Source organism: Adiantum capillus-veneris, chromosome 26 (assembly GCF_014529385.1).
Source record: "Adiantum capillus-veneris isolate H3 chromosome 26, ASM1452938v2, whole genome shotgun sequence".
Taxonomy (NCBI): Eukaryota; Viridiplantae; Streptophyta; class Polypodiopsida; order Polypodiales; family Pteridaceae; genus Adiantum; species Adiantum capillus-veneris.
The window spans coordinates 9,034,768-9,060,586 of NC_140956.1; the positions used below are offsets into that span (position 1 = coordinate 9,034,768).

A 25,819-nucleotide genomic window follows, 5' to 3' on the forward strand; every position below is an offset into this window, starting at 1 on the left:
GAGTCAACTTACTAAATGAGAAGGGCTGATCTAACCTTAGTATTTAGCTTTTCTCTTTCATTTATTAAAAAACATAACAGCTCGAATGTAAGACCTTTACATGAACCTTGGAGGCTTATGAAACTAATCCAAGACTATAGCCTACCTGTTAATTTAAGACCTGCTAAATTAGGATAAACTTTGGTAAAAACAAAACTCACCCTTTGGTCTTTAAATCTTTCACCTCCTGTGTGAAACCTTAGCACAGTGCTTTGGAGGTTCTGCTAAGCTACTTTCAAAACATGCTAAATTTAGACAATTTGTGGCAAGTTAGAATTTCATCGTAAAGCTTCCCAGACTTCATACCTGGCTTCTACAGAGTTATTCTAATGACTTGAGCTTAGCACAATCACTTTCTATTTTTAGACTCCTATAATTGCTCTCGCTCATCTCCTTTGTCATGTACCTTAGATCAAGACTGACCTGGATATATTTTTCCTTCCTTGACTTGTATCTAGGAATGAGATAACTAGTTAGCAATTACCCTTGCTCTTTTATGGACTTTTCCCCTTTTGGTTCCAAGACTTGACTTGTTGGTCCATTATCACTTAATCAAATCCACTCGTTCTCTTCTTATTTTCCTTGGACTTAAGTGGCCAATTTCAGTTTGAAAATACTTTTAAAATCAAATCCACTTGTTCTTATTTTCCTTGGACTTAAGTGGCCAATTTCAGCTTGAAAATACTTTTAAAAGGTTAGAAATTATATTCATGACAAAAGGAATTCTTTATGCATTTGTGGTTGATCCTTTTATGTATAGCATGATTGGGAGTCATCCAAATGTTGCAATTACACGACATTAGCAGATCTATATTGAATCCTTGCATAAAGCATTGGGAGAAAGTGAAAGGTGTGATGAGATGGTTGAATGGTACAAAAGTGTTTTGTATTTGATTTTTTTATTTTTGTCTACCTCTAGAGGTTCTTCAAAGACTAGTTTGAAGGAGGTTTTCCAACAAAGGTTGTAGTAGACTTACATGGAAAGCATTATGTATCCTCTAACGTCGAGGAAGATCTAATTAGGAAGTCACTTCAATGGCCATTTTTAGAATCTTGAATGTGATGTAATATATGTTTTGGAGCCAAAGACGCATGTGTAATTTGCTACATGGATGTAGATTATGCATATGGACAACAAAATGTCTCTATCAACTTATGTCTTTCACCAACGGTGTAGTTTCATGGTGGCGATCTTGTTTGCAAGAGTGTACATCTTAGGCAACGATAGAAACAAACCGTGTTGTTGCCCGTCCAATGGGAATTTTGAGCACTAATAAAAAAGTTCTATTTGTGCATTGTGATAATTAGTCGGCTATCCAACTAGTATGGAATCCAACATTTCATAGAAAGAAAAAACACCTTGATGTAAAGTATCACTTCATACATGAGGTGCTTAATGACAATTGCATAGAGCTTGTCAAAGTTTATAAAATGACAACCTTGTTCATCTACTTAACCAAAGGTGTATTCTCTGAGAAGTTTGCACATTGTCAAGTGCTTACGAGCATTGGGTAGAGACTGGTGGACTCTATGTACATGTCTTGTATATATGTCCATAGCTTGCTTAAAGGAACATTGGCATTTAAGTGGCAAGTTGTTTGATAATACTTTTTCTTCTCTCATGTTCTTAGTATAGCTGTCTGCGACCTTGTTAATAGATTTCCCGTCGATGATTAAAGACGAGCAATGAATTCAGTGATAGAATACTTTCAAGAAACAGGATGGTATAGAATACGAAATTGTCATAAAAAATAATATCTAACTTTACCAAATGATTTTCTCATGTCAAACTGATCATTTAATATGGGAAGATAAAAGGGGAACAAGAGTTAGGATATAGATATGTGCTTCTAAACCTATCTCAATAGAGGACCAAAAGGAGAAATGGTTGCATCTCAATAGGGGTCCAAAAGGAGACGGTCTACCAAAGAGCAATGTGCAATAAGCGCTTCTAGATTTACCTCAGCAAGGGACCAAAAGGAGAGATGGTTACATCTCAATAGGGGTCCAAAAGGAGGTAGTCTATCAAAGAGCAACGTGCATCTAATGGAGCTTAAAAGCCCTTAGGGTTAGCTTCATTAAAGACCTCCAAAAGTTAGTGTTAAAAAGTCCTTTGACCTTACGCAAGGTAGGACTAACATTGAGGTGGGAATCCTACCCAAGCATGAGGTGCTAAGATGCTTAAAGTGGTTGTGGGAACCTTGCCCAAAGCTTGAGGTGATTTTTATGCTTAAATGACTAAGGTTCTTGAAGTGTTAAATTCAAAGATAAATTCTCAAGAGGCATGAAAATTTCCATGCTTGATTGACTAAGTGCTTGAAGTATTCAATTCAAACCACATGACTTAAGAAGCATAAAAGACACATGTTCAAAAAATTCTCCACATGTGGCCCTCATGATGTGCTTGAATCCTATTGGATAGGCTTTAAAGGGGTCCAATGAGAATTTAGATGCATAAAAATAAATAATTAATTTCTTTCTCTCAAAGAGAAACAAGGTGAAGACTTCACGATGGCCTCAAGAAGGCATCATTTTTTCCTCTAATAAATGATTATTAGAACACATTTGAAATGTTAATGGACCTTGTGTTCATGAAAAATGTGTCTCAGCTTAATATCGTGCCGTTTTCAATTTCAAAAATTTCAATTGAGAGTAAGGGGAAAAGGAGAATTTTTGCCCCAAAATAGAGAAAAATAATATTAAAACCCGAAAAATAAATCTAATTTTAAAAATTTTCCTCTTAGTAAATTCAAGAGAAGGAGTTTTATATGTCTGAAAAAATGACATTTCTCGAACACTTTAATGGAGAGAGATTAGAGAGAGAGAGAGAGAGAGAGATGCACGTGTACACACACACATGTTCATTTTCGTAATGAAAATATTCAAATGAATATAGTAAGGCATGAAATGACTTGAAATGTCACCTAGAAAAGTTAATGTAAGGTGACCATTTGATGGTGAAAGAATTGTAAGGAGAAAATGACAATTTTTGCCTCAAAATAGAGAAAAATAATATAAAAACCCAAAAAATAAATCTAATTTTTAAAAAATTTCTCTTAGTAAATTCAAGAAAAGGAGTTTTATATATTTGAAAAAATGATATTTCTCGAACACTTTAATGGAGAGAGATTAGAGAGAGAGAGAGAGAGAGATATGCACGTGTAAACATACACATGCTCATTTTCATAATGAAATATTCAAATGAATATAGTAAGGCATGAAATGACTTGAAATGTCACCTAGAAAAGTTAATGTGAGGGTGACCATTTGATGGTGAAAAAATTGCACGTTTTTCTCTACCACTTCCCTATGGCCTTCTTGGCCAAAAAGAGGACACATGTCCCAAATGATATAAAGAGAGAGAGAAAGGGAGAGGTGTGGACCAAGCATGAGAGGGGGTATACTCTCCCACACACACACACACACACATTCTCTCATTGTGTGGAGTGCAAAGTGCAAGAGCTTCATATCCTTCTCAAAGCTTGTAGAGAAGTAGAGAGCCTACACCAACACTCTTGGCTATGGAATGCAAATCCAACCAAGAGCCATGCTTCAATGCTTAAGCTTGCCATCTACTTCATCTTCATTACTATGCTATTATGCTATGCTAAGCAAGAAGAGTGATGATAAGTGAGGAACTATTTCTTTCTCCTATGAATGATTCTTCTTCCTCTTCCCTACCCTTTTTCCCTGCTAGCTCTCTCCACCTTCAAAGGTGTTTGAGGCCTTGGGACTGAGGCTTGGGATAGTTTATGATTTTTGCAAAGTTTATGTTATGCTCGTGATGCATGAAGCTTTCCATCTTCATAGTATCACAAAGGTCACAAGGAACACCAAGATTGTATTGTACCAGGTCTCTCTTGATGGGAGAATCTATAATACAGATGCCTTTTGGAGGGGGGACCGGCTCCAAGTAAATCAAGTCCTCAACTATTGTCATGTTCTCTAATACTCTCTCTCTCAAAAAAGTATTGTTCATGCCAAGTTAATTAAGTAGTATGTTTATGTTGTTACCATCAATTTCACCCTCTATGTTCTCAAAGTGATCTCACAAAAATGCTCACTCTAATTCTCTTAATTTCGCTATTCTCAAAGTTCATAAGCCATTTTCATTACATTGGTATCAGAACGTTTGGTTTCTCTTTCTTGGTTAAGAAGAGAGGTCCTTAAGTAGCCTATTAATGGTTGATTTTGTTAATTATATTATGGTAAGTGGGAATGGGATCTATTATCGGTTTTGTTGAGCCCCACTATGTGGGATATGGTGCACACCTGAGGAGCTTTGGTCTTAATAATGGGGTCTTTTTAGACTTGCCTATAGCGTATCCCTCGATAATTCTGCTATGTTAGACCCACTCTACAACTCTCTATAATTAACCAATTTGAGCCATGAGTGTAGATACTTAAGTGCTTATTTTCAATGGCTAAGAGGAATAGCAACTAAGGTTTTGAATTGCCAAAGGATCACTAAGTAAACACATAAGTATAATTAGCATAGCTAACAATAACCAAGAGAGTACAATGAACATTGATAACTTTGATTTTGCACATGAAGGTGCTAATGATGATGCCCCCATGTTTATCAATTATTTTATTACTAGGTTGCATCAAGCTATGGACAACCCCACTTTGCAAGCCGAAGTTACCCAACAACTTCGTGCTTATGGGATTTTCCTTCCTCTCCAAGAGGAGAGAGATTTTAGGAGGCCTCTTGATGAGAATCCCGAAAGAAGACTCTCTCCATAAGAGAGGAGGAATCCAAATAACGAGAAAGAAGCAAATCCTAGGTTCCTTTGAAGATGTGGCTCCACGAAGACGGTGGTCTAGGCTGTCGCCAACTCCTTCCAAGAGGAAATGGTCAACCCATATTCTTTCTCCTCATCATTCCAAAAGGGAAGAGGGGAAACAAAGGAAGAAAAAAGCAAGAAAGAGATCACCCTCTTCTCCTTCTTCTTCACCTTCCTCCTCTTCAGACGAAAGTAATAGTTATTCTCCTAGAGAACACAAGAGGGGAGGACATCGCAAATCATACCCTGCATGGCGAAGATCACAAAAGCTCAAGAAGTTCAAAGAGGGAGGAAAGAGTATCTCTTTTCTCACCTATGATGGCACCTCTGGTGCCATAGACAAAGTATTGGCCTTCATCCAACAATTTGATACGGCCTTTGGAGACGAGGGATTCACGGAGTCCTCCAAGCTACACCATGTAACTGTGCACTTCTAGAAATCTGCTCATCAATGGTGGGCTAGCCTTCGTGGCAATGGCGAGGCCCCAAAGACATGGAAAACTCTACGAGTTTGCATCATGAAGCAATAGTGCTTACTGAATGGCGAAGCTTGAAGCCGCTCTTCAAAGAGTCTATCCACAAATACGTAGACAAGTTTTGGGATTTATATCTCAAAGCTACAGTCTTTCAAAGGATAGACTTCTCCAAACAAAAGCAACAGTTTTGTGCGGTATTACGTGAAGAAATGGCCGAGTATGTCAACTCACAACGGCCTAGCACTATCATCGAAGTCATCCACAAGACTATGGTTGCTTCAAGGATCAATTTCCAACAAGGGGTGAGAAGAAACTTCAAGTCCATGGAAAACAAGGAACGAAATGAAGCTAAAGGGAAGAGCAATGCTCAAAACTCTTCCCAAGGCAACACCAACACCAACAACAACAAGGCCAAGGAGAAAGGAGCTTACAAAGGTAAAAATAAAATCTCTCCCAAAGAATTAGAGGCCTTTCTTAAAAACCATAAATGCTTTAAGTGTGGGGAGTAAGGACACGGTTATCGTTCTTGTCCCAAAAGAAATGTACACAATGACACTCCTAGAGCTTCCATGGTTGAAGCTCCAAAAGAGGATACTCATTGCAAAGGCTCATTCCTCTCCTATGCTTGGGAAAAAGTAAAGGAGCATGATGCCTTCATCTTGTTTGACCCTGGCTCTACTCACAAGTTCATATCAACGGAGTTGGCCACTAAGTTGGCCATTCAAGCTTTCGAGATGGGAGATATTGTAACTGCTGATGAAGCTTTCAAGGGATAGCAAGCCTCTGTTACTCCCTTGATTGAGAAATTGAGGATTCATGTCCAAAGCTACGTCGACAAATAATACTTTTTTATCTCTCCTCTCCAACATGAGGATGTTATCCTAGGGGCACCATGGTTCAACCGCATGGCTGCCAACATGAAGTTCCCTACTTCACCTACAGGGAAAAGAGCCAGTACATAGATGCTAATGAGTCGGGGAACACCATATCCCTGGTAAATACGCTTTCTTTTTTTATGTCAATGAAAAGCTCTATTTTTGCGTATATGATTTTTGTTAGAGAATCTGTAAATGATTCTAATGTTTTCACAAGTAGAAATAAAGGGAATCAAGAGGAATTAGAGTTGTATAATTTCCTAAATGGATTCCAAGATGTTTTCGTTGACGAGATCCCTAGAGAGCTACCTCCAAAACGAGGGGATGATGACCCTGCAATAGAGCTTCTACTAGGAAGCTCACCGCCTAATAAACCTCCTTATTGAATTTCACAAGCTCAACAAGAGGAGATCATGAGGCAAGTGCCTGAATTGGTGGAAAAAGGGATGGTGAGGCCTAGCTCCTCTCCATTCTGTTCACAAGTACTTTTAGTGCAAAAGAAAGATGGCACATATCACATGTGTGTCAACTATAGAGTACTAAATAGGATCACTATAAGAAAAAAATTCTCGTGCTTCGGGTAGGAAATCTATTTGACAAGTTACAAGTTTTGGCAGGACAAATGCTCCAGCCGCATTCAGACTCACGATGGAAAAAAATCTTCAAGCCACTCAAATTCTCTTGAGGAGTACAAGTGACACCTCCATGTAATCTTTCAAGTTGTGAGAGAGAATAAGCTTTTCATTAATCAAAAGAAAAGTGAAGTTTTTCTACAAGAGATTCAATATTTAGATCACATTATCTCTCAAGATGGTATCCGTATGGATCCATCAAAGTTGGAGGTAATAAAAGCATGGCCTAAATCCAAGGAATCTACATGAGCTAAGAAGCTTTATGGGTATGTGTGCATACTATAAACGCTTCATAGTAAAATCTCTCAAATAGCAGAACCATTGTATGACTTAACAAAGAAGAATGTTAAGTACTCATGGACTGCTAAAGGACAAAATGCTTTCGACAAGCTCAAAGAGAAGCTTACCTCTCAACCAATCCTCATGCTTCCGATTCTCTCAAAGCCATTTGAGGTCCAATGTGATGCTTGTGGTGATTGCCTTGGAGCAATTTTTCTTCAAGAAGGGCATGCCATAGCATATGAGAGCCGACCGCTCAATGTCGATGAACGGGTCTTGGGCATATACAAAAAAGATCTTTTAGCTATTCTACATGCCCTCAATACATGGAAGCACTATCTCTTGGGGGCTCGATTCATCCTACGAATGGATCACAAAGCCTCAAGAACTTTATGACGCAAACCAAGCTTTCCCACAAACAAATGAGGTGGGCAAATTTTCTTTTGCAATTTAAATTTTATATTGCTCACATTGCTGGCAAGCACAATCCAGCGTACGATGCACTTTCACAACGGCCAAGGGTGAATGTTGTGTTTATAGCAACTCACAATGATCTATCTTTTATGATAGATGAGTATGTTACTGACCGAGACTTTAAGTACGTAATTACAGCCTTTGCATTAGGGAAGAAAAAAAAGAACCATTCACCTTGAAGGATAGTTTATTTCAAATGGAAATAGGCTATGTGTTACTCACCAATACAATAAGAAAGTCATGTATGAATCCTATGCTTCTCCTTATGCAGAGCAAAGAGGGATTGCATAATCTACTCTTTGAGGAGTAGAAATGTATTTCTGTTGGTCTACCATGAAAAGTAAACATACAAGAGTATGTTTCAAAATGCGTGGTATGCCAAAAATTGAAATTTGATCGAGGGAAGCAACTTGGATTGTTTCAGTCGACAGGCTTAGCAAGAAAACACACTCTATGCCTGTCAAAAAACTATTAAGGCACATCAAACGGCAGCCCTCTTTAGATCTCAAATTTTCAAGTATCATGGCTTGCCAACATCCATAGTGTTGGACAAAGATCCTAGGATGACCAATAATCTCTAGAAGGGTCTCTTTGAAAATCTAGGAAGTAGATTAAATTTCTCTTTCGGCCTATCATCCACAAACGGATGACCAAAGTGAAATAACTAATCTAACGATTCTTGAATCTACTAAAAGCCTATGTCATGGAAGTAGATCAACGTTCTCAATGAGTGAAGTACCTACCTCTTATAGAGTATGCGTATAATGACATTGTACATACTTCTATGGGGAAAGCACCTTTCGAGGTTAAAGAGGGAAGATCTAAAAGTCCCTTACTACTGAAAGTACATGGGAAGATCTTTCCTGCTGATGAATATAGCCAAGACTTATAAGAATCTTTTCCAAAGATTAAAAAGATTATATCCATCTTACAACAAAGGCAAAACGGGCTACTGCTAATAAGCACAGAAGAGCCTTAGCCTTTAAGAAAAATGATTGGGTCTTGCTAAAGTTTCTCAAGGCTCATCTAAGGCTTACTACAGGCAAGAATCCTACGAGCCACCAAGAGTATTATGCTAAACTAGCAAAAAGATATTATGGTCCTTTCTTTTAAAAAATTTTAAGCCAATCAATGAGATGGCTTATTAGTTAAAGTTGCCCAACCATTGGCTCATTCACAATGCTCACCATGTGAACCTACTCAAGCCTTACAAAGGAGAGCCACAAAAAGAACCAATAATGGAGGACCCGCCAAAGATCGAAGATTAAGAAGAGGTGTAGTAGCCCGAATCGATTCTTCAACACGAAGACAAGGTAAAAATAAATGGTAATGTTATCCACTGATATCTTGTTAAGTTTAAGAATGATCCTTTTAAAGATGCTAGATAGATGCAAGGAACCTAGCTTAAGGATAATATGAACCTTGTTAATGCTTACAATGCTACACTAGAGTAAGCAAATGAAAATGCATTTTAAATTAACAATGTTTTTGTCTTATAAGACTCATTTTCTTTCTTTTATTGTGCACAAAATTTAAGAAGTATGCATGCTTAGGATCATGTTTGTGGTGACAACGTCTCCAAACACCAAGTAGAACTTGTCATTCTACTTTGGAAGTATGATATGGACTAAAGAGCAGACATACATGCGGCAGCTAAGTCTTCCGAGCACCAATGGATCAGTCATCTATTCTAGAATGATGTCGTAGGGTAAAAAGCAATTCTCTACCCACTAAGAAGCATGGACTAATGACTAGGCTTTATCTTCTCTATCTCATAGTCGAGGACGACTATGATTTTAAGAGCGAGATAATGTCATAAAATATAAAAGCTAACTTTACCAAATGATTTTCTCATATTAACTGATCATTTAATATGGGAAGATAAAAGGGGAACAATAGTTAGGATATAGATATGTGCTTCTAGACCTATCTCAATAGGGAACCAAAAGGAGAAATGGTTGCATCTCAATAGGGGTCCAAAAGGAGACGGTCTACCAAAAAGCAATGTGCCATAAGTGCTTCTAGGTTTTCCTCAACAAGGGACAAAGAGGAGAGATGGTTACATCTCAATAGGGGTCCAAAAGGAGGTAGTCTATCAAAGAGCAATGTGCATCTAATGGAGCTTAAAAGCCCTTAGGGTTAGCTTCATTAAAGACCTCCAAAGGTTAGTGTTAAAAAGTCCTTTGATCTTACGCAAGCTAGGGCTAACTTCGAGGTGAGAATCCTACCCAAGCATGAGGTGCTAAGATGCTTAAATGGCTGTGGGAACTTTGCCCAAAGCTTGAGGTGATTTTTATGCTTAAATGACTAAGGTTCTTGTAGTGTTAAATTCAAAGATAAATTCTCAGGAGGCATGAAAGTTTAAATGCTCGATTGACTAAGTGCTTGAAGTATTCAATTCAAACCAAATGACTTAAGAAGCATAAAAGACACATGTTCAAAAAATTCTTCACATGTGGCCCTCATGATAGGCTTTAAAGGGGTCCAATGAGAATTTAAATGCATAAAAATGAATAACTAAGTTATTTCTCTCAAAGAGGAAAAAGAGGACAGATGTCCCAAATGATATAATTAAATATTACTAGAGAGAGAGAGAGAGGGAGAGGTGTGGACCAAGCATGAGAGGAGGGTATACTCTGCCACAACTCTTGGCTATGGAATCCAAATCCAACCAAGAGCCATGTTTCAATGCTTAAGCTTGCCATCTTCTCTCATCTTCATTACTATGTTATTAAGCTATGCTAAGCAAGAAGAGTGATGATAAGTGAGGAACTATTTCTTTCTCCTATGAATGATTTTTCTTCCTCTTCCCTACCCTCATTCCCTGCTAGCTCTCCCCACCTTCGAAGGTGTTTGAGGCCTTCGGACTGAGGCTTGGGATAGTTAATGCTTTTTGCAAAGTTTATGTTATGCTCGTGATGCATGAAGCTTTCCATCTTCATAACATCACCAAGGTCACAAGGAACACGAAGATTGTATTGTACCAAGTCTCTCTTGATGGGAGAATCTATAATACAAACGCCTTTTGGAGGGGGGACCGGCTCCAAGTAAATCCGGTCCTCAACTATTGTCATGTTCTCTAATACTCTCTCTCTCTCTCTTTAAAAAGTATTGTTCATGCCAAGTTAATTAAGTAGTATGTTTATGTTGCCATCAATTAAGTTCACCCTCTATGTTCTCAAAGTGATCTCACAAAAATGCTTACTCTAATTCTCTTAATTCCGTTATTCTCGAAGTTCATAGGCCATTTCCATTACAGAAATACTATCCTTCCTTACCTTCAAGTTAGAAGCTACCAAAGACCTAACTACCCTTTGGTGGAGATGAACTGCAATTACCTACTCATTTTTGCGAGTGTTTTGCTTTTGACTATTGATTTATGATCATATAAGTGTGGAGGAACAAAGATATTCAAAGCATATGAATGAGAAGCAACATCAAAGTACACTTACTTCTCAACACACTTTTGATAAAGAAAAGACATTGTAAAGATTATCAAAGCAGACATAGAGAAAATCAACAGTCCTTCCACTTAAGAAACTTTTCAAGGAGACTCATGCTCATTATGTGGCATAATGGTTTGGAGGCTTTACACAATTATTTGGGTTCTGTTTATCCTCCTGTACCCCTTCTAAACCTCAAAAGAATACTCAGATTCACTCCTCTCTTTCTTCCATCGTTTCTCACAATCCTATTGCTCGGGAGATATTTCCAAATTTTTGGGAGGTATCTTCAAGCATATGGAATTAGGAGAGCATCCACATGTTACCTCCAAAGTGCAATCATAATTGCCTTCTAAACCTATATGTTTGGCTCCATCGTCGCCTCCTCCCTTTTCTCCCTCAAACGGGCAACATCATCTTCACTATTACTATTCAACACCTCTATTAATTCCGGTGCCAAACTTTTCAAGGCTGGTGTGCCACCATCAAGTTACTTTTTCAGGTGTCTAAGATTCCCATAATGCCCTCAAATTTTTGCAACATTTTGATGTTCTCCTTTTCACAGAAGAATTCAGAATAATATGACTTAGCTCTTTCCTCAAGTACAATGCAATGACATGGTTGGTGGGTTGCCTGATCTGCCTAACCTAAGAGTCCTAAAACTTGGCATAATGTAATTGTTCTCTCTTTGTAGAATATGTTGATTGTATCTCTCTAAAAATCTTCAAGATGTTCTTCGTAAAGATCAAGATTTTTATCTCTGTAAAATTGAATTCATTATCAAATTTTAACTCTTGATTTTCTTTGGAAAAAGCAAAGAAGGGTATTTTTGGTGCCCCTACTTTTTGGGAAAAATGCTATTATTGTAGATCCTTTGGTAAAAGTACCCCTCTGGCACTAACTCAATTTTCAAAGGAGTAGGAGGAGAGAGAAGAGAGAAGAGAGAAGAGAGAAGAGAGAGAGAGAGAGAGAGAGAGAGAGAGAGAGAGAGAGAGAGAGAGAGAGAGCGAGTGGGGAGGGGAGAGGGTGAAACATAATAAGCGCACTTATTATGTTGGAGGAGGGTGTTTTCTTTGTATATTTCAAACCTTAGTCACTGCAAGAGGTGATTCTCACCAAAAATGTAGAAAGCCGATTTTTTCGCCGAAGTCAAACACTTACTTCCGTAGTCATTCGTGATCGTCGTGACCTTGCCGCATTGCACAACAACTCGTTGAACTTTGATGGCGCTCATCGCGGGAAAAGATTTTCAATTTCAGTTTCACAATTATCCGAAAATGCCAAAATTCGTCAGAGAGAGAGAGAGAGAGAGAGAGAGAGAGAGATGGACGAAAGGCTAGTGAGCCCAATAATTCCAGATGGAAAACTCTTTGAATGATGGAAGACAAAAGGTAGAGAGCCCTCTGGGCCATATATAGTGAGCCCCAATAAGGTCGGGCAAATATCTCTGTCAAATACCATGATTTGAAAAAAAACCATCATCTTAAAAATGAAAAATGATCAAAGCGATCTTGAAATGGGCAAAGTACAGGTGCAATCTGTAAGTGTGATTGAGATCCTAATCGTGTAGGTGTATGGGAGGCCAGCCCACAACCAAGGGCCATGTGCATGAGATGAGAAAGTCCATAAGCATGAGGAAAAGCGTCTCATAATGCTCTAGCATTTTCCCACTGCCATGCTCGTCGCACGTGGGCCTTGAACTTTGAACTTGGTCATAGTCTAGCCTCAACACTAAATCACATGGCCCACTTCAAATGGGATCAATGGTGGAGGGATAAAAATCGAGGGGTGCGTCGATCGTGAGCCATCGGATCCGACGACATAAAGGGCGGCCCGAATTCAAAAATTTGCTTCGAATTCACAAATCTGCCAGCATTCACATATGACACACCCAAATGAATGCAGGCGTAGTGGTTCGAGCACATGGCTTGCTATGGGAGGTCGTGGGTTCAATACGTGGTGCGTGAACCGACTCAAACTTACGAGCCTTGCCTAAATTTACTTTTCACCCCAAATTTACCCCAAGTCACAACTGTGCATCCTGGCCCTTGTGGTATGGGGAGTCGTGGGGACTAAGTGACACAGACATGGGAGGGTGGGATCTTCGGTGGGGGGATTGTGGGCCATAGACATAGGAGGGTGGGATCTTCAGTGTGGGGATTGTGGGCCATGGATCTAGGATGCAGGTACCCTCTATTACTTTTTGTAATTTAGGGTACCCTAAACTACAAAAAGTAATCTAGGATATTCGCATTTCAAAAGTAATCTAGGGTACCCCATTTTGCATCTGTTGGATTTGAACATGTGACTTCACCCTTGTGAGGCACATGTCCTAACCACTTCGTCTTACGCGCGCTTCTGAAGCATGCGGGCCTTAATTTACTTAAAACACTTGTGCAAGACGATGACACCGAAAGTAATTTAGGATACCCAAGATTACTTTTTGTAATCTAAGGTACTTTTGGCGTTGCCGCCAAGATCGACGATCCGCAATCGCCTCACATAGATCCCACCCTCCCATGCGCGTGTCACTTAGGGAGTGGGCTGTTGTACCGCTGAGTTGTACTACTAGAAGACGTACTAGTTTACAAGGGGCCATTTGGGAATAATAAGGACTCCACCCAAAAGTAAATCCTCATTTGGACATGGCAACTTCGGCACAGGTACTCATCTTTTCGCACAGCACTGAGAGCTCACCGATTTGTTCATAGAATGATAGATCCGTTTGGCTGGGGCATGTACCTGCGTGTGTGTGTGTGTGTGTGTGTATGTGTGAGAGAGAGAGAGAGAGAGAGAGAGAGAGAGAGAGAGAGAGAGAGTATGCAGCAAGTGTCATCCATTGTGGCGAATGCCTTCCATCGCTATCATCATGGATGTTCGCACTTCTGTGTTTGGGACCTTAAAAAACTACCGTGGCTTGACATTGCTTGTGTGTGTAGACAGTTGAATTGAAAGTGGCTATGAGTTGCCAAGGTTGTGTTGGTGCAGTGAAGAGGGTGCTTGGGAAGATGGAAGGTATACTGGTAGCTCTTACTGTTGAAAGACTACATTCGCTACCTGCCAGCCCACTTATTACTTGTTACTTGTACTCAGGGGTAAATACATATGATATAGACTTGGATGCGCAGAAAGTGACTGTGAAAGGGAACGTCAAGCCAGAGGATGTTCTTTCTACTGTTTCCAAAACTGGGAAAGCTACATCGTTTTGGCCAAGTGAAGGAAGTACAGCATCATAGTTTTATTTGTAAATTGATTTTTGGCTATTGTGACAAGAGCTATGCTCATGAAGTGGCTGATGATTAAAAAAAACTCTTGCATACTATACGACATATTTATGTCATGATCTTATTCCATCTTGCCAACTTGTGCGCCGTGGTATGATTAATGATATCACTATCCTATATGACATTAGTGTGGCTTTGTACATTTCAATCCTTTTGCCCATCAAGTTGTGGTACTGCATCTTGTATAGTTCTTTGACTCATTCTACCCGCTATCCCCTCAAATCAGTGAAGAATTGGATTGTTTGATAGGCACATTTGAGACTGTTTGTTGGTAGGGTTTCCTTATCAGCTTTGTTTCGGATGTTGACAAGTGACAAAAAATCTTGTCATGAAGTATCTGTTAATCTGCTAATTCTATGATTGGCATTGACATTGGAGCACAGTTTAGATCTTTTACTTATCTGGTGTAGTGGATGAGGTAGGCATAGCTTGGGGTATATGTGGGTTTTATGTCTTATTATAAATGATGAGTTGCCTGGCTGGTTATTATTGCAATTAAATGTGTGTTTTATGCCATAGATTTGTACACAGTATTGGTTTATTGCACAGGTAGGTAGTGCAATTTTTGAGCTTCACGCAGTTTGACAGAGAATGTATTCCCATTCTGGAGAGATGGGTACTGTTTCTAGGTTTATACGCATGGACTATCTCTTGACTCTGTTTCTAGGTTTATACGCATGGACTATCTCTTGACTCTGTTTCTAGGTTTATACGCATGGACTATCTCTTGACTCTTCACTTACTATTTAAGAAAAGATACGAGCGGCACAAGGTCTTTTGTGATTTCCTTGTAAGTAACAAGGCATCTGGTGATAGATGATGGCACTACCTTCCAATTGATGGGAAAGTGGAGATCGTAATTGTGGAGGTCTGAGGACTAATATCTTTTATTCTGGGTGGTTGCTTCACGTTTTGCAATAACTGCAGACAAAGATGTTGTCGACCATGGCACCTACCGGCCAATTCATGCGAAAGTGGACATTGTAATTGTGGAGATTTGAGATATTAGATATTGGGTGGTTGCTTTCCTTTCGCAATCTCTGCAGAGAGACCATTGTAGTCGATGGCACTACCTTCGGCAAGTGGACATTGTAGTTGTGGAGAGTTGAAGACTGAGTGGTGGTTGCTGTACTTTTGTAATTGCTGCAGACAAAGATGTTGTGGGCTATTGCGTTGCTCTATGATGGCACATAGGCTGTTGATGATGGTGCTCGCTCTCTTTTCCCAGTCTGCTGCAGGCTGCTCACAGTGGTGTTTGGGGTGGCTCTTGTTGAGACACAAACAGGTTGTAAGTTGAAGTGCTTACATATCGATGATGGGGGAGAGTATATGTCTCATGCTCTCACCACATTTTGTGTTGAGAAGGGCCTTTATACATCTCAAATTGATGATGCAGAGCACATGCACATATGAAAAGGTGCGCAGTATGCTTACTATGGTTGGATTGTCAAACAGTTGTTGGGATATATCAGTTATGAATGCTGTACATTTGATCTCAATTCTCCACCTAGTGTTCCTTTGGGCTTTCAAGTGTTTGAAGAGGAATAGATAGGTTCTCCACCATCTTATGCTTATCTTCATGTGTTTGCTCGTGAAGCATATGCACATGTGTCAAAGGAAAAACATAGTGAATTGGAACAAAAAGGAAGAAATGTATCTTCTTGGGATATGGTAGCTCGCGAGAGAATGGGATCCAATAGATCACAGTGGTGTTTGGGGTGGCTCTTGTTGAGACGCAAGCAGGTTGTAAGTTGAAGTCCTTACATATTGATAATGGGGGAGAGTATATGTCTCATGCTCACTACATTTTGTGTTAAGAAGGGCCTTTATACATCTTAAAATGATGATGTAGAGCGCATGCACATATGAAAAGGTGCACAGTATGCTTACTATGGTTGGATTGTCAAACAGTTGTTGGGATATATCGATTATGAGTGCTGTACATTTGATCTCAATTGTGCACCCAGTGTTCCTTTGGGCTTTCAAGTGTTTGAAGAGGTATAGATAGGTTCTCCATGCTTATCTTCATGTGTTTGCTTGTGAAGCATATGCACGTGTCAAAGGAAAAACATAGTGAATTGGATCAAAAAGGAAGAAATTTATCTTCTTGGGATATGGTAGCTCAAGAGAGAATGGGATCTGATTGATAGGAAGATTGTGCGTAGCTATAATGTTGTGAATCTACTTATAGAGCACCATTGCGAATTGTTAGGATGTTTTGTGTGATTTTCAAGAGGATGGGCATCGGTATGAGGTTTCTATTGTTGTTCCTATCTATTCACACCTCATGTGGGAGATTGGTCCTTGTTGGGTGATCATGCAGATGTAGACAAGTTCATGTACTTCCTCCATAGGTTTCCAAACGTTTAGGGTGGTGTGCTAGGCCATCACAATGTTATGGGTCTTCTATGGACTATGTCATGCTCACTAAATATGGAGAGTTACCATTCTATGATGAGCCCATGTCATAATGGTACTTGGAATCTTACTCCTTTTCCTCTAGAGTACGAAGGCACTACCATACAAGTGGCTTTACAAAGCTAGGTTGTCTCCAAAGAGAGCAAGATATGCAGTCAGAGATGGATTCATTAATTTATAATGGTACTTGGGATCTTCCTCCTTGGCCTAAGGATATGAAGGCACTACCGTACAAGTGGCTTTACAAAGTGAAGTTTCTAGCTAATGGTCTCTAACTATGTACAAGGTTTTGTGAAGACATAGAAAATGGTAGGATTGACTTAACTGCCTTTTTGGACTAGCACGTATGATGTGTTCATGGAACCAGAAATCTAGTTGTGGTGGTTAATAACACATGTTATAAGGGATGTAATGGTTGTTCCTTGCTTGAAAAAACAACCTGTTTAAGGGGATATGGTTGTTTCCTCACCATGACCTTACTGACTCGTGAGTTTGATTGTTCCTTGCTTCAAAAAACAACTTGTTTAAAGGGGATATGGTTGTTTCCTCACCAGGACCTTATTGACTCATGAGTTTGACCTTAAAACTTTGGATGCTTTGGGTATACCAATGATGACCTACTTGGTTCTAGTACATAGGATTTAAAAAAAAAAATTGTTTCTAATGTTGGGAAGCTCATCTTGGAACTATTGATGACATTAGAGAAGCCCTCTTTTCCAATTCGATTGGACTCTTTTACTTGATCTTAATTGAGGTACTAACCTGGGTACTTTGGGATTTTGGATGTACTGGTCAAATATCAATCCCAAATGTCAACTAGGTACATGGATTGCGATCCACATTAGGAAGGGAATGGGGTATAAGAGGGCCTCTTTATTTGCCATGGGATTAAAAATGAGAATAAGGAATGAGCAAATGGGGGACTGCCATGTGGACTGAACTGGTGGGTGTGGCAGGTTCTAAAAGTGAGTGGTCAAACTTATAGGTCTAGAGGTGGAGGGGTCTTTTCTTTACTAATAAAATAAAAAAATTTGAACCTTTTTTTATAAAGCTAGGGTAAAAAACCACTCTTTATCTCTCTAGAGGCTATCGACTCCCGCCACCTTCCTCCCTAAAAGGAGGTCTTTCAAAAAACGTGTTGACATTCTCTCTCTCTCTCTCTCTCTCTCTCTCTCTCTCTCCTATTTACTCTCTCTAAGGTTGCTACATCTACTCTCTCTCTCCCATCTAGCTATGAGACCTGCATCTCCCTCTTCAAGCCCACTTTTTCCTCCAAATACCTTTTGCAGCAGAGGTTTGAAACCTCCCTTCTCCATTGATCACTTAGCCTCATCTTCACACCTCTACAGAAAGTTGTAGATCTACAACATTGGATACTTCTATGATATCTTGATCAACACCTCCCTTCTCCTTTGATCACTTAGCCTCACCTTCACACCTCTATGGAAAGCAGGGGCCATAGGGTGCTCTCTATGCCAGTAAAAAACACTATTTGCTCTATATTGAGGAGACCTTGTGGGCTGAAGGCCACAGGGTCCCCTCTATGCTAGCAAGAACCTCCTTTTACTCTATATTGGCACCCTATGGCCTGAAGGCCATAGGGCTCCCTCTATCTGGTAAGAAGCTCTCAGACAGCTGGCAATGGAACAAAGAACAGATAATTATAGAAACAACTCAGTATTAGAATCATTTATGTACAATGTATTTTCCCTCAATAGATATTTCAAACTTGCAGTTGATAAAGACCAATCTTGTTGAGAATTTTGGATGACAAATCACGAGAGTGAAGGACTATATAGATGCATTGATGATAGTGAGATCAATCTTTATAGGTGCTTAGAGCCATACCTAGAAGAGCTTACATATCACAAGCTCTTATATGTCTATACATACGGAGTCAACTATCAATGGAAGTCTATAGTTGTTGACAAATATGGACGAGAATACAGAGTTGTAGAAAGCACAAATCCACGGACTCCATTAGACATAGGTGGATATTTGGTCAATGAAGGACCACAGATACCTCCACTAAACACGAGAATTCCTACGAGAATTTCAAAAAGGGAGCCACCTGGATTCCCTTCTAAAGCGATAACGAGAGATGAAATGATCATAGAGATGGCATACATGCCTCCTCAAGTGAATCTGCGTAAAGGACCAATCTTCAACATAACGAATAATCCCTTCGACGGAGAACCTAGGCATGGTAGAAGGCATGAAGTGAGAGAAGGATCGGGAGAGTCTATGGTTAGACTTGTAGACAGTCAACGAGTTAGACCATCCCAAGTCCAAATGGGTAAGCAAGAAATTTTGCCAAAGATAAATATTCGAGAGATCACATAGCGGCTTTCAAAGGAGTAGTTAGAGCAGAGGAACTTCTGGATTTTGCAACACAGTTTGCAAGATTTGAACTGACTCTGGAAGATGACGCAGCTACATGGTTCACCTTAGTGTGATTTCGAGACTCTAGACAAGCTGTTTGAGGAATTCATTGAAGAATTATTGCAGAAAGGAATAGCTCATAATACGGTCTCACAAATTCACAAATTCAAACAAAAAGAGGGTGAATCAATACGGAAAGCGTCATTATGGCTCAAAAGATATGTCAAATTATGTCTGAGAGTTGAACTACCTATGCAAGCACGGTTAATGCCGATCTTTATCCAGGGAATGAGACACATGAGGGTCTTCAAAAGGATCTGCATATATGATAAGGAGACTGACGCTAAATGAATTGATCAAAGAAGCTCTTTATCTGGTGGATAACTGTGAGAAATATAAAGAAAACGATTGTAAGAGTCAAGAGGACGCCACATCCTCTCAACATAGTGATTTACATATGGGTGAGTCCATTGCAAAACCAGCGGCACCTATCAAATAAGAAAATTTTATCAACAAAATGGTCAAGAGGCTAGCTCCTCTTGTAAATTTTGATCCGAGGGAGCTTAAGTGGTGCAAAATTGAGAGAAAATGAACAAACCATACGAGGAAAGAGTGTAACTATGGCATGGAATATGCTAAGGAGAGGTATGTACAACCTATTCCAATAGCACCTCCTCCACCTAAATACATTATGGGGAATGCACCATGTCTAGTACAAGTTGTAAGGTCACAGCCTACTGTCTTAGGACAACAACCTCTCCTGCCAGGTGCTAGAATATCTGTAGAAATGAAATACACGCAGATAATGGAACCATCCAATAAACACGAGCTAGTACCAAATACAATGTGTTATAACAACCAAAGTGGGTACTGCCCTTTGAAGCGACAAAAAATGAGAGAAATACATGGAGTGATGAGGCCCATATAACCTCCAGCTTTTGCGTTTTGACCTGAAGCAAGAAGGTATGAAATGGACAAAAGGACATTGCATTTCATTGTGATTAGAGGCTTAGCTAGGTCAGAACCTGTTTACAACCAAGAGGAATTGGAAGAAGAATCTCCTCAACCAGAGGCAACTTTCACAAAAGCCGTGGCAACCACTTGGTCAAACAATTTCCTCAGATGGAGATTACACAAGTAAATGCCTATTGTCTTGAATGTGGTGTCATTCACTTGATCCCCGACTATCCAAAAAACCCTAACCGAGTCAGAAAGATCACAATCGTGAATGTCTCAAGAATTGTTCAGCTACCCAGTAGCTCGGAAAATGAAAACATCGTACTAGTTCAAGTAGTTACAAGAGCATAAGCTCAAAAGGAAGCTGATGAGAATCCATAGATAGAGAAAACAGAAACTGACGTGAGTCCAGAGATGGGTGAACCAAAGACCGACACACCTAGTCAAAAAAGCAAGAGCAAACGGAACAGCTAGAAAGCTAGAAAGGCTAGGATGAAAGCACATAGGGAATGAGAGAAAAAATCCCTAGCTGAGGAGCTTACTCAAGATAAAGAGAAGATAGGACAACATGAGGAAATGGTTGCACCTTCTCTTACGCAGATGTCTCAACCTCCAGAATAACCATCCACAGATGAGAAACCAAAAAGTGCTAGCTCAGGAGGATTAGTATTGGTAGAAAAGGTTAATGAGCCACTAAACGCCCTCCTAAAATCCTATGAAACACGGCTAAAAAAAAACCAAACCCCAACAATAGAGGTGGATGACATATTCATATGTGGAACTAGAAAAGGATAGGCTTTAAATGTGCAAGAAAATGATTAAATCAACCCAAGCTTTACTAGAACCACAAGTTTGAAAACTTGAGGGTGTGATCATTGTCCCACCTACACCAATAATACCACCAAGCCAAGAGCAAGACCAAATTCCAGTCACGAGCACAAACAAAAGCCCAAGGACCTTGCATTAGAGCCAAGGATAGTGTTGAATACCACGGATAACTCTTCCGAGGGATTTCACATAGTTATACCTAACAATTGTAAAGAAATAGATGGTCTTGAAGGAATGTGAAAACAAGTAAGAGAGGCAAATGAAGCAAGTGAGATAAGCAGACAAGTAACCAAACGGGTGATGGAAGAGGAGTGTCTCTTCACCAATAGAGGAATTTGAAACTGGATCTCAAATGAATCTAGAAGTGGGATCGTATTGGGGAGATAAAGGATCTATACAGTCTATGGATAGTCAATCCCATTCTCTAAGAACACTACCATCCTATATAGGGGAGTACAAGGCCAAGTCTGATGTTATTGCAGTCCCATCACAAAGACTGTCTTCCAACAAGGTCATCGGATTCAAAAGGATTGATAGACATTTTTTCAACACCAGTCACTTGTACGATGACGTTAGCCGAGTTGCTCACAATACGACCAAACATGTGGGCTACTTTGGGAAAATGCCTAGAGAAATTTGGTGTAAAAAAACCAATGACTCAAATTGAGGAAGGGCTTAGAGAGCTCGAAATGCCTCAACTAAACACTAGGCCAGTGCCACTAAACAAGGTAGGCAAGTATATTAGGGAGAAAATGGGAACACCACTCTTCCTATAGAATTCCAAGGTGTAAAAACCATGGCAATCCTTGACAGTGGAGCTGATGTTGCCATTGCAACAAAAGAGGTCTAGAAAAAATGGGGAAAACCAGCAATGAGGGCTACTGGGATGAAACTACATCTTGCAGACAGACACATGGAAAGGCCCACAATACTTTTAGAAAAAACAGTCGTTACTTCTTGTGTAATTGAATATGAGCAAACCTTCACTATTGTTGACTTTGGCAAGAAGAAAAACAATGATATCATTCTAGGAAGACCATTCATGCGACATATCTACCTGAGACATATGGAAACCACAACAAGGATATCTCTAAAGGACCATAGTTATAGGGATGTGACGAGAACACTTATGAAGGAGTTTGATTCCACTACTATAGCAGGATAAGAACTTCCAGCATGGCTGGGTAAGCCTAAAGAGATGTGGATGTGTGGATCTTCGCAATGCGGAAGCTTAACGCGAGAGGAAGGCATCCTAGAAAGGGCAATTGAAGATACGTCCCGAGGAAGCTTTAGAGCCACTTGAATGGGAACACATCTTGGGTACTCTCGATGTGTGCGCTATTCAAGACGATCCAACAATGAAGTTTTGTGATGAAAATGGCTATTTGTCGTTCCTTACTTTGCAGTGAGTGTGATCCAGGAAAATGAAGACGTAGAAGAAGACGAGTTCCACGACATTGTAGAACACTTGGAGCTTCACAAAGATACCAAAAATGAAAATCCATACGACCCAGTAGGTGACAAGAATGAAACTTTAACTAATGCAAGGTTTTATGATTGTCTAGATCAAAGACTCGGGAACCAATGTCAACTCTACAAGAATAAAGTGAACCAAAAGTGGATTCCAAAATCCTCGGTGGAAAGGCAACTGCAATAAGTACCCTCATACGTGGCTCCTATACAGCCCAGTGGCAATTGTGTCGAAAGGCAAGCAAGCGGCCTAGGCAAATGTGAGTCACATGGGATGATGACACGACCCGTGCTCTAATAAGGATTTATGATGAACAATGGAATCACATCAACAAGGGCAACTTTTTCTTTAAGGACTACGAGGCCGTGGTTTTGAATCTCAATGCCGAGATGGATACCACTTACAACACTGAGAATGCAAAAAATCTAATTGATACACTCAAGAAGATGTACAAAAAGGAGAAACAAAAATCGTCTTCCACTGGTGCAAGTCCTAGCACATGATCGTTCTTTGACATCCTAGATGTGATATGGTGCAAGATCCCTAGATGTACCGGCTTGGCACGGGGTTTGGACAGCGATGGACTTGCAAAGGAAAATGAAGACATCTTGAATGAGCTTGAACAAGAAGTGGGGACTAATTCTTGAGTGAGTGCCAGTACATCACAAATTCCTGTAAGCTCCATGGACTTCACAGAGTTAGAGGGAGTGACCGGCAGCAAGGCAAAGCAGTCAAAGCGGTCTCTCTTAGGAGTTGTGAATCGAACCATGGGTGACGGCATGACCAAGTTATGCAAAACACTTCGCGACGTGGAAAAAAAATACAATGTAACATTGAGAGAGCTAGAGGCATCGACATGCACTAGAGGAGCGTCTTCTTCGAATCCGCAAGGAGGGAGACACAAAACGGCAACAGATTTACCTCTCCACTCAGTTGGAGCTTGCTAAGATTTTAGCTAAAGTCCGGGATTAGTAAGTAAATGTAATATTCTCTAGCAAGGCTACAATCCATTTATAGAAGCTCATGAGTGTATGCTTTCTGCTTTGCAGGGATCAAGAGAGTAGCTGGATTTTGAAGCAGCCTAGATTTATGATTGCATAAGGTAACCCTACTTTATGAGTAGTCTTGTTGGTGTAGGATGGAAAGTTTGCATATATTTTGGTTACTACAGTCCTTTGCTATATGCATGCAAGATCAACAACTTTGGCGACGCCATCCGCTTCCATAGAGGAGATGCAATATACACTTGAAGTGCATGTTGTACTTCATGCACTTCATGATGTGGGGAGTTTCATGAGTTTATTGGAGCCTGATGCATCGCGCTATGGGACGCATCAATGGTGGGTATTTCCAAGGCAATAGGTTTTTTGGAACTCAATTCACTGTTGGCTATGGTCAGAAGCCAATCTAAATAACCAACACAAGTATTTATTTGCATATCGCATGTCTTATGAGTCTTTCAATGCACTCCTAGACATAGTGGAGCCTTTATTGCCTTGCAATGGTGATTTGTTTGTCCGTGCTCCCGTAGCTGGTGATCTTGCACTAGCATGTGTATTGTGGAGACTAGCCCATGGTCATTCTTAATCCAAATCAGTGACTTGTCTTTACCCTATCGGGGAGTCCACTATACGGAAGTACACCATGATTATATGCCGTATTTTAAGCCAGCGTAACATGTTGGCATGCTTTCATATTTGCATACCTGAGGGTGCAAGGCTTGAAAGCATAATGGATTTGAAGCTATTACAGGGCTTCCACAAGTAGTAGGTGCCATAGATGGAACGCATATTAGACTGCAAAGGAAGCCATCAAAGAATAAATTTCCAGCACAATACATTTGCACGCATGGGTTCCCTAGCATTCTTCTACAAGGGATAGTTGATTCCCGTAAGCTTTTTTGGAGTGTAGTATGTGCTGCCCCCAGTAGCACGCATGACTCAACGCACTTCAAGGAATGCAGTCTTTACCAACGATTGAAGAGTGGTCGAGCCATCGCCAATCCCACAATTCAATTGCAAGGTGGATGCATTCGACCCTACTTGATTGCAGACTTGGCTTACAAAGCCACAACTTTTTTGGTGAAGCCCTTTCGATCGAAAGGTGGGCAACACTTGATTCAAAAGCAGCACTTTGATAGGAATATTTCAAAAGGCAGAGTAAAAGTTGAGAATGCGTTTGGTATCTTGAAGAATAGATGGCGCATACTATGTGAATTGAATGTCGATCTGGCATTAGCACCCACGGTGATAGGCACTTGCTGCCTCTTACACAACTTTGTGCAGCTTCGAGGAGAGACCAAACCGAATGAGCAGCTTGACCCCCATCCAAATGATGGCGAGCCTCTGCGAGGTGAGCATTACAACTCAGAATCATGAGAAAGAGATTTGCGTGTCAGAGCAGCTAATTTATTTAGAAACCATGGCTTGCAAAGCATACGGCGGCAAGCGAACATGCTACAAAATGACAGGAGAGTCCAATGAAATTATGAAGGTCAACGATAAATTTTTCCTTCTTCCATCAATAGCTTTTTTTTTGTGATTTACTTGTCAGTTTGTTCGTTGTGCTGACTCCCAGGTGTTTTGCAGGTTGCTCAAGGCCAAGCGGATGCAGTATTTTTCTGAAGATTCCCGACAAAACTAGTAGTAGTTTTTGTACCGAATATGTTTCTAACCTTATGTATTGATATCATGTTCCCTTCCAGCTTGATTTTCCAAGTACAAACAACAATCATGTTTTCCTGCTCCTGGACTATTTTTATTATTGGCATCACTTCTTGTTTAACAATTCTATATGCCACTGATACAAAAGGCCTCTATTGTAATTGTCGTCTAATCGTTCAAATCATTGGGCAATTTGTTGGATTTTAACTAGCTGTTAATGGATGCAAATAACGTCAATCAGTTGGTCTTTTCTGTAACATGTATACACTGCAGTGATCTCTGGTTAATTTCTTCAGTAACGTTGAAGCTCACCATAGTACTGCTAAGGTGCAAAGCACTACTAATGTGCAGTAAGAGAGATTGTTGTTGCGCATTCAAGCTGTATAACCTTCGCAGGGTTTGAATGATGATGAGGACAGCACGCATTGCAATTTTTGCTGAGGGCGGGACAGGGTTGACAAAAACGTCGCCGGTTCTGGGCCGGTCGGGCAGCATGTGCGCGGGCTGACGGCCGGAGGTGGCCGGTGAGGCTGCTACTGCCGGTGCATGTGTGCAAACTAACGGTCGGTGGATATTCTGCACTTCGCTGAACGGCGGAGAGCACGCATGTGCACAGTCTCTCTCTCTCTCTCTCTCTCTCTCTCTCAATCACATACATAGACACAGTCAAGCATAATACACACAGGTAGTAGGTTTTACACATTTCAAAAATAAAAAGTTAAAGAGAATCGAGAGATATCCCTTTGGCTGGGAGAATTTTAAAAAAAAAGCGAATTAATCGTTGATGCAAGTTGGATGACGTAGTAGGGAG

The 25,819-nt window shown here is 40.1% G+C and overlaps 1 protein-coding gene and 1 pseudogene across 1 annotated transcript; both read left to right on the forward strand.

Moving 5' to 3' along the window:
• The first annotated feature begins 13,593 nt into the window (after window positions 1-13,593).
• LOC147422961 (copper transport protein ATX1-like) lies at window positions 13,594-14,416 on the forward strand. Its single transcript, XM_086501606.1, has 3 exons — window positions 13,594-13,668; window positions 13,945-14,020; window positions 14,099-14,416. The coding sequence occupies exons 1-3, from the start codon at window positions 13,651-13,653 to the stop codon at window positions 14,239-14,241; spliced, it is 237 nt and encodes a 78-aa protein (XP_086357732.1). The 5' UTR covers window positions 13,594-13,650; the 3' UTR covers window positions 14,242-14,416.
• An 8,375-nt stretch (window positions 14,417-22,791) lies between these two features.
• On the forward strand, window positions 22,792-23,484 carry LOC147422962 (uncharacterized; annotated as a pseudogene).
• The last annotated feature ends 2,335 nt before the right edge of the window (window positions 23,485-25,819 follow it).

What these genes read in the sequence shown, in the direction of transcription:
- LOC147422961 (XM_086501606.1), top strand. An exon ending in GGTGCTTGGGAAGATGGAAG is followed by an intron (nt 14,021 to 14,098) that starts GTATACTGGTAG and finishes ACTTGTACTCAG; the next exon opens with GGGTAAATACATATGATATA.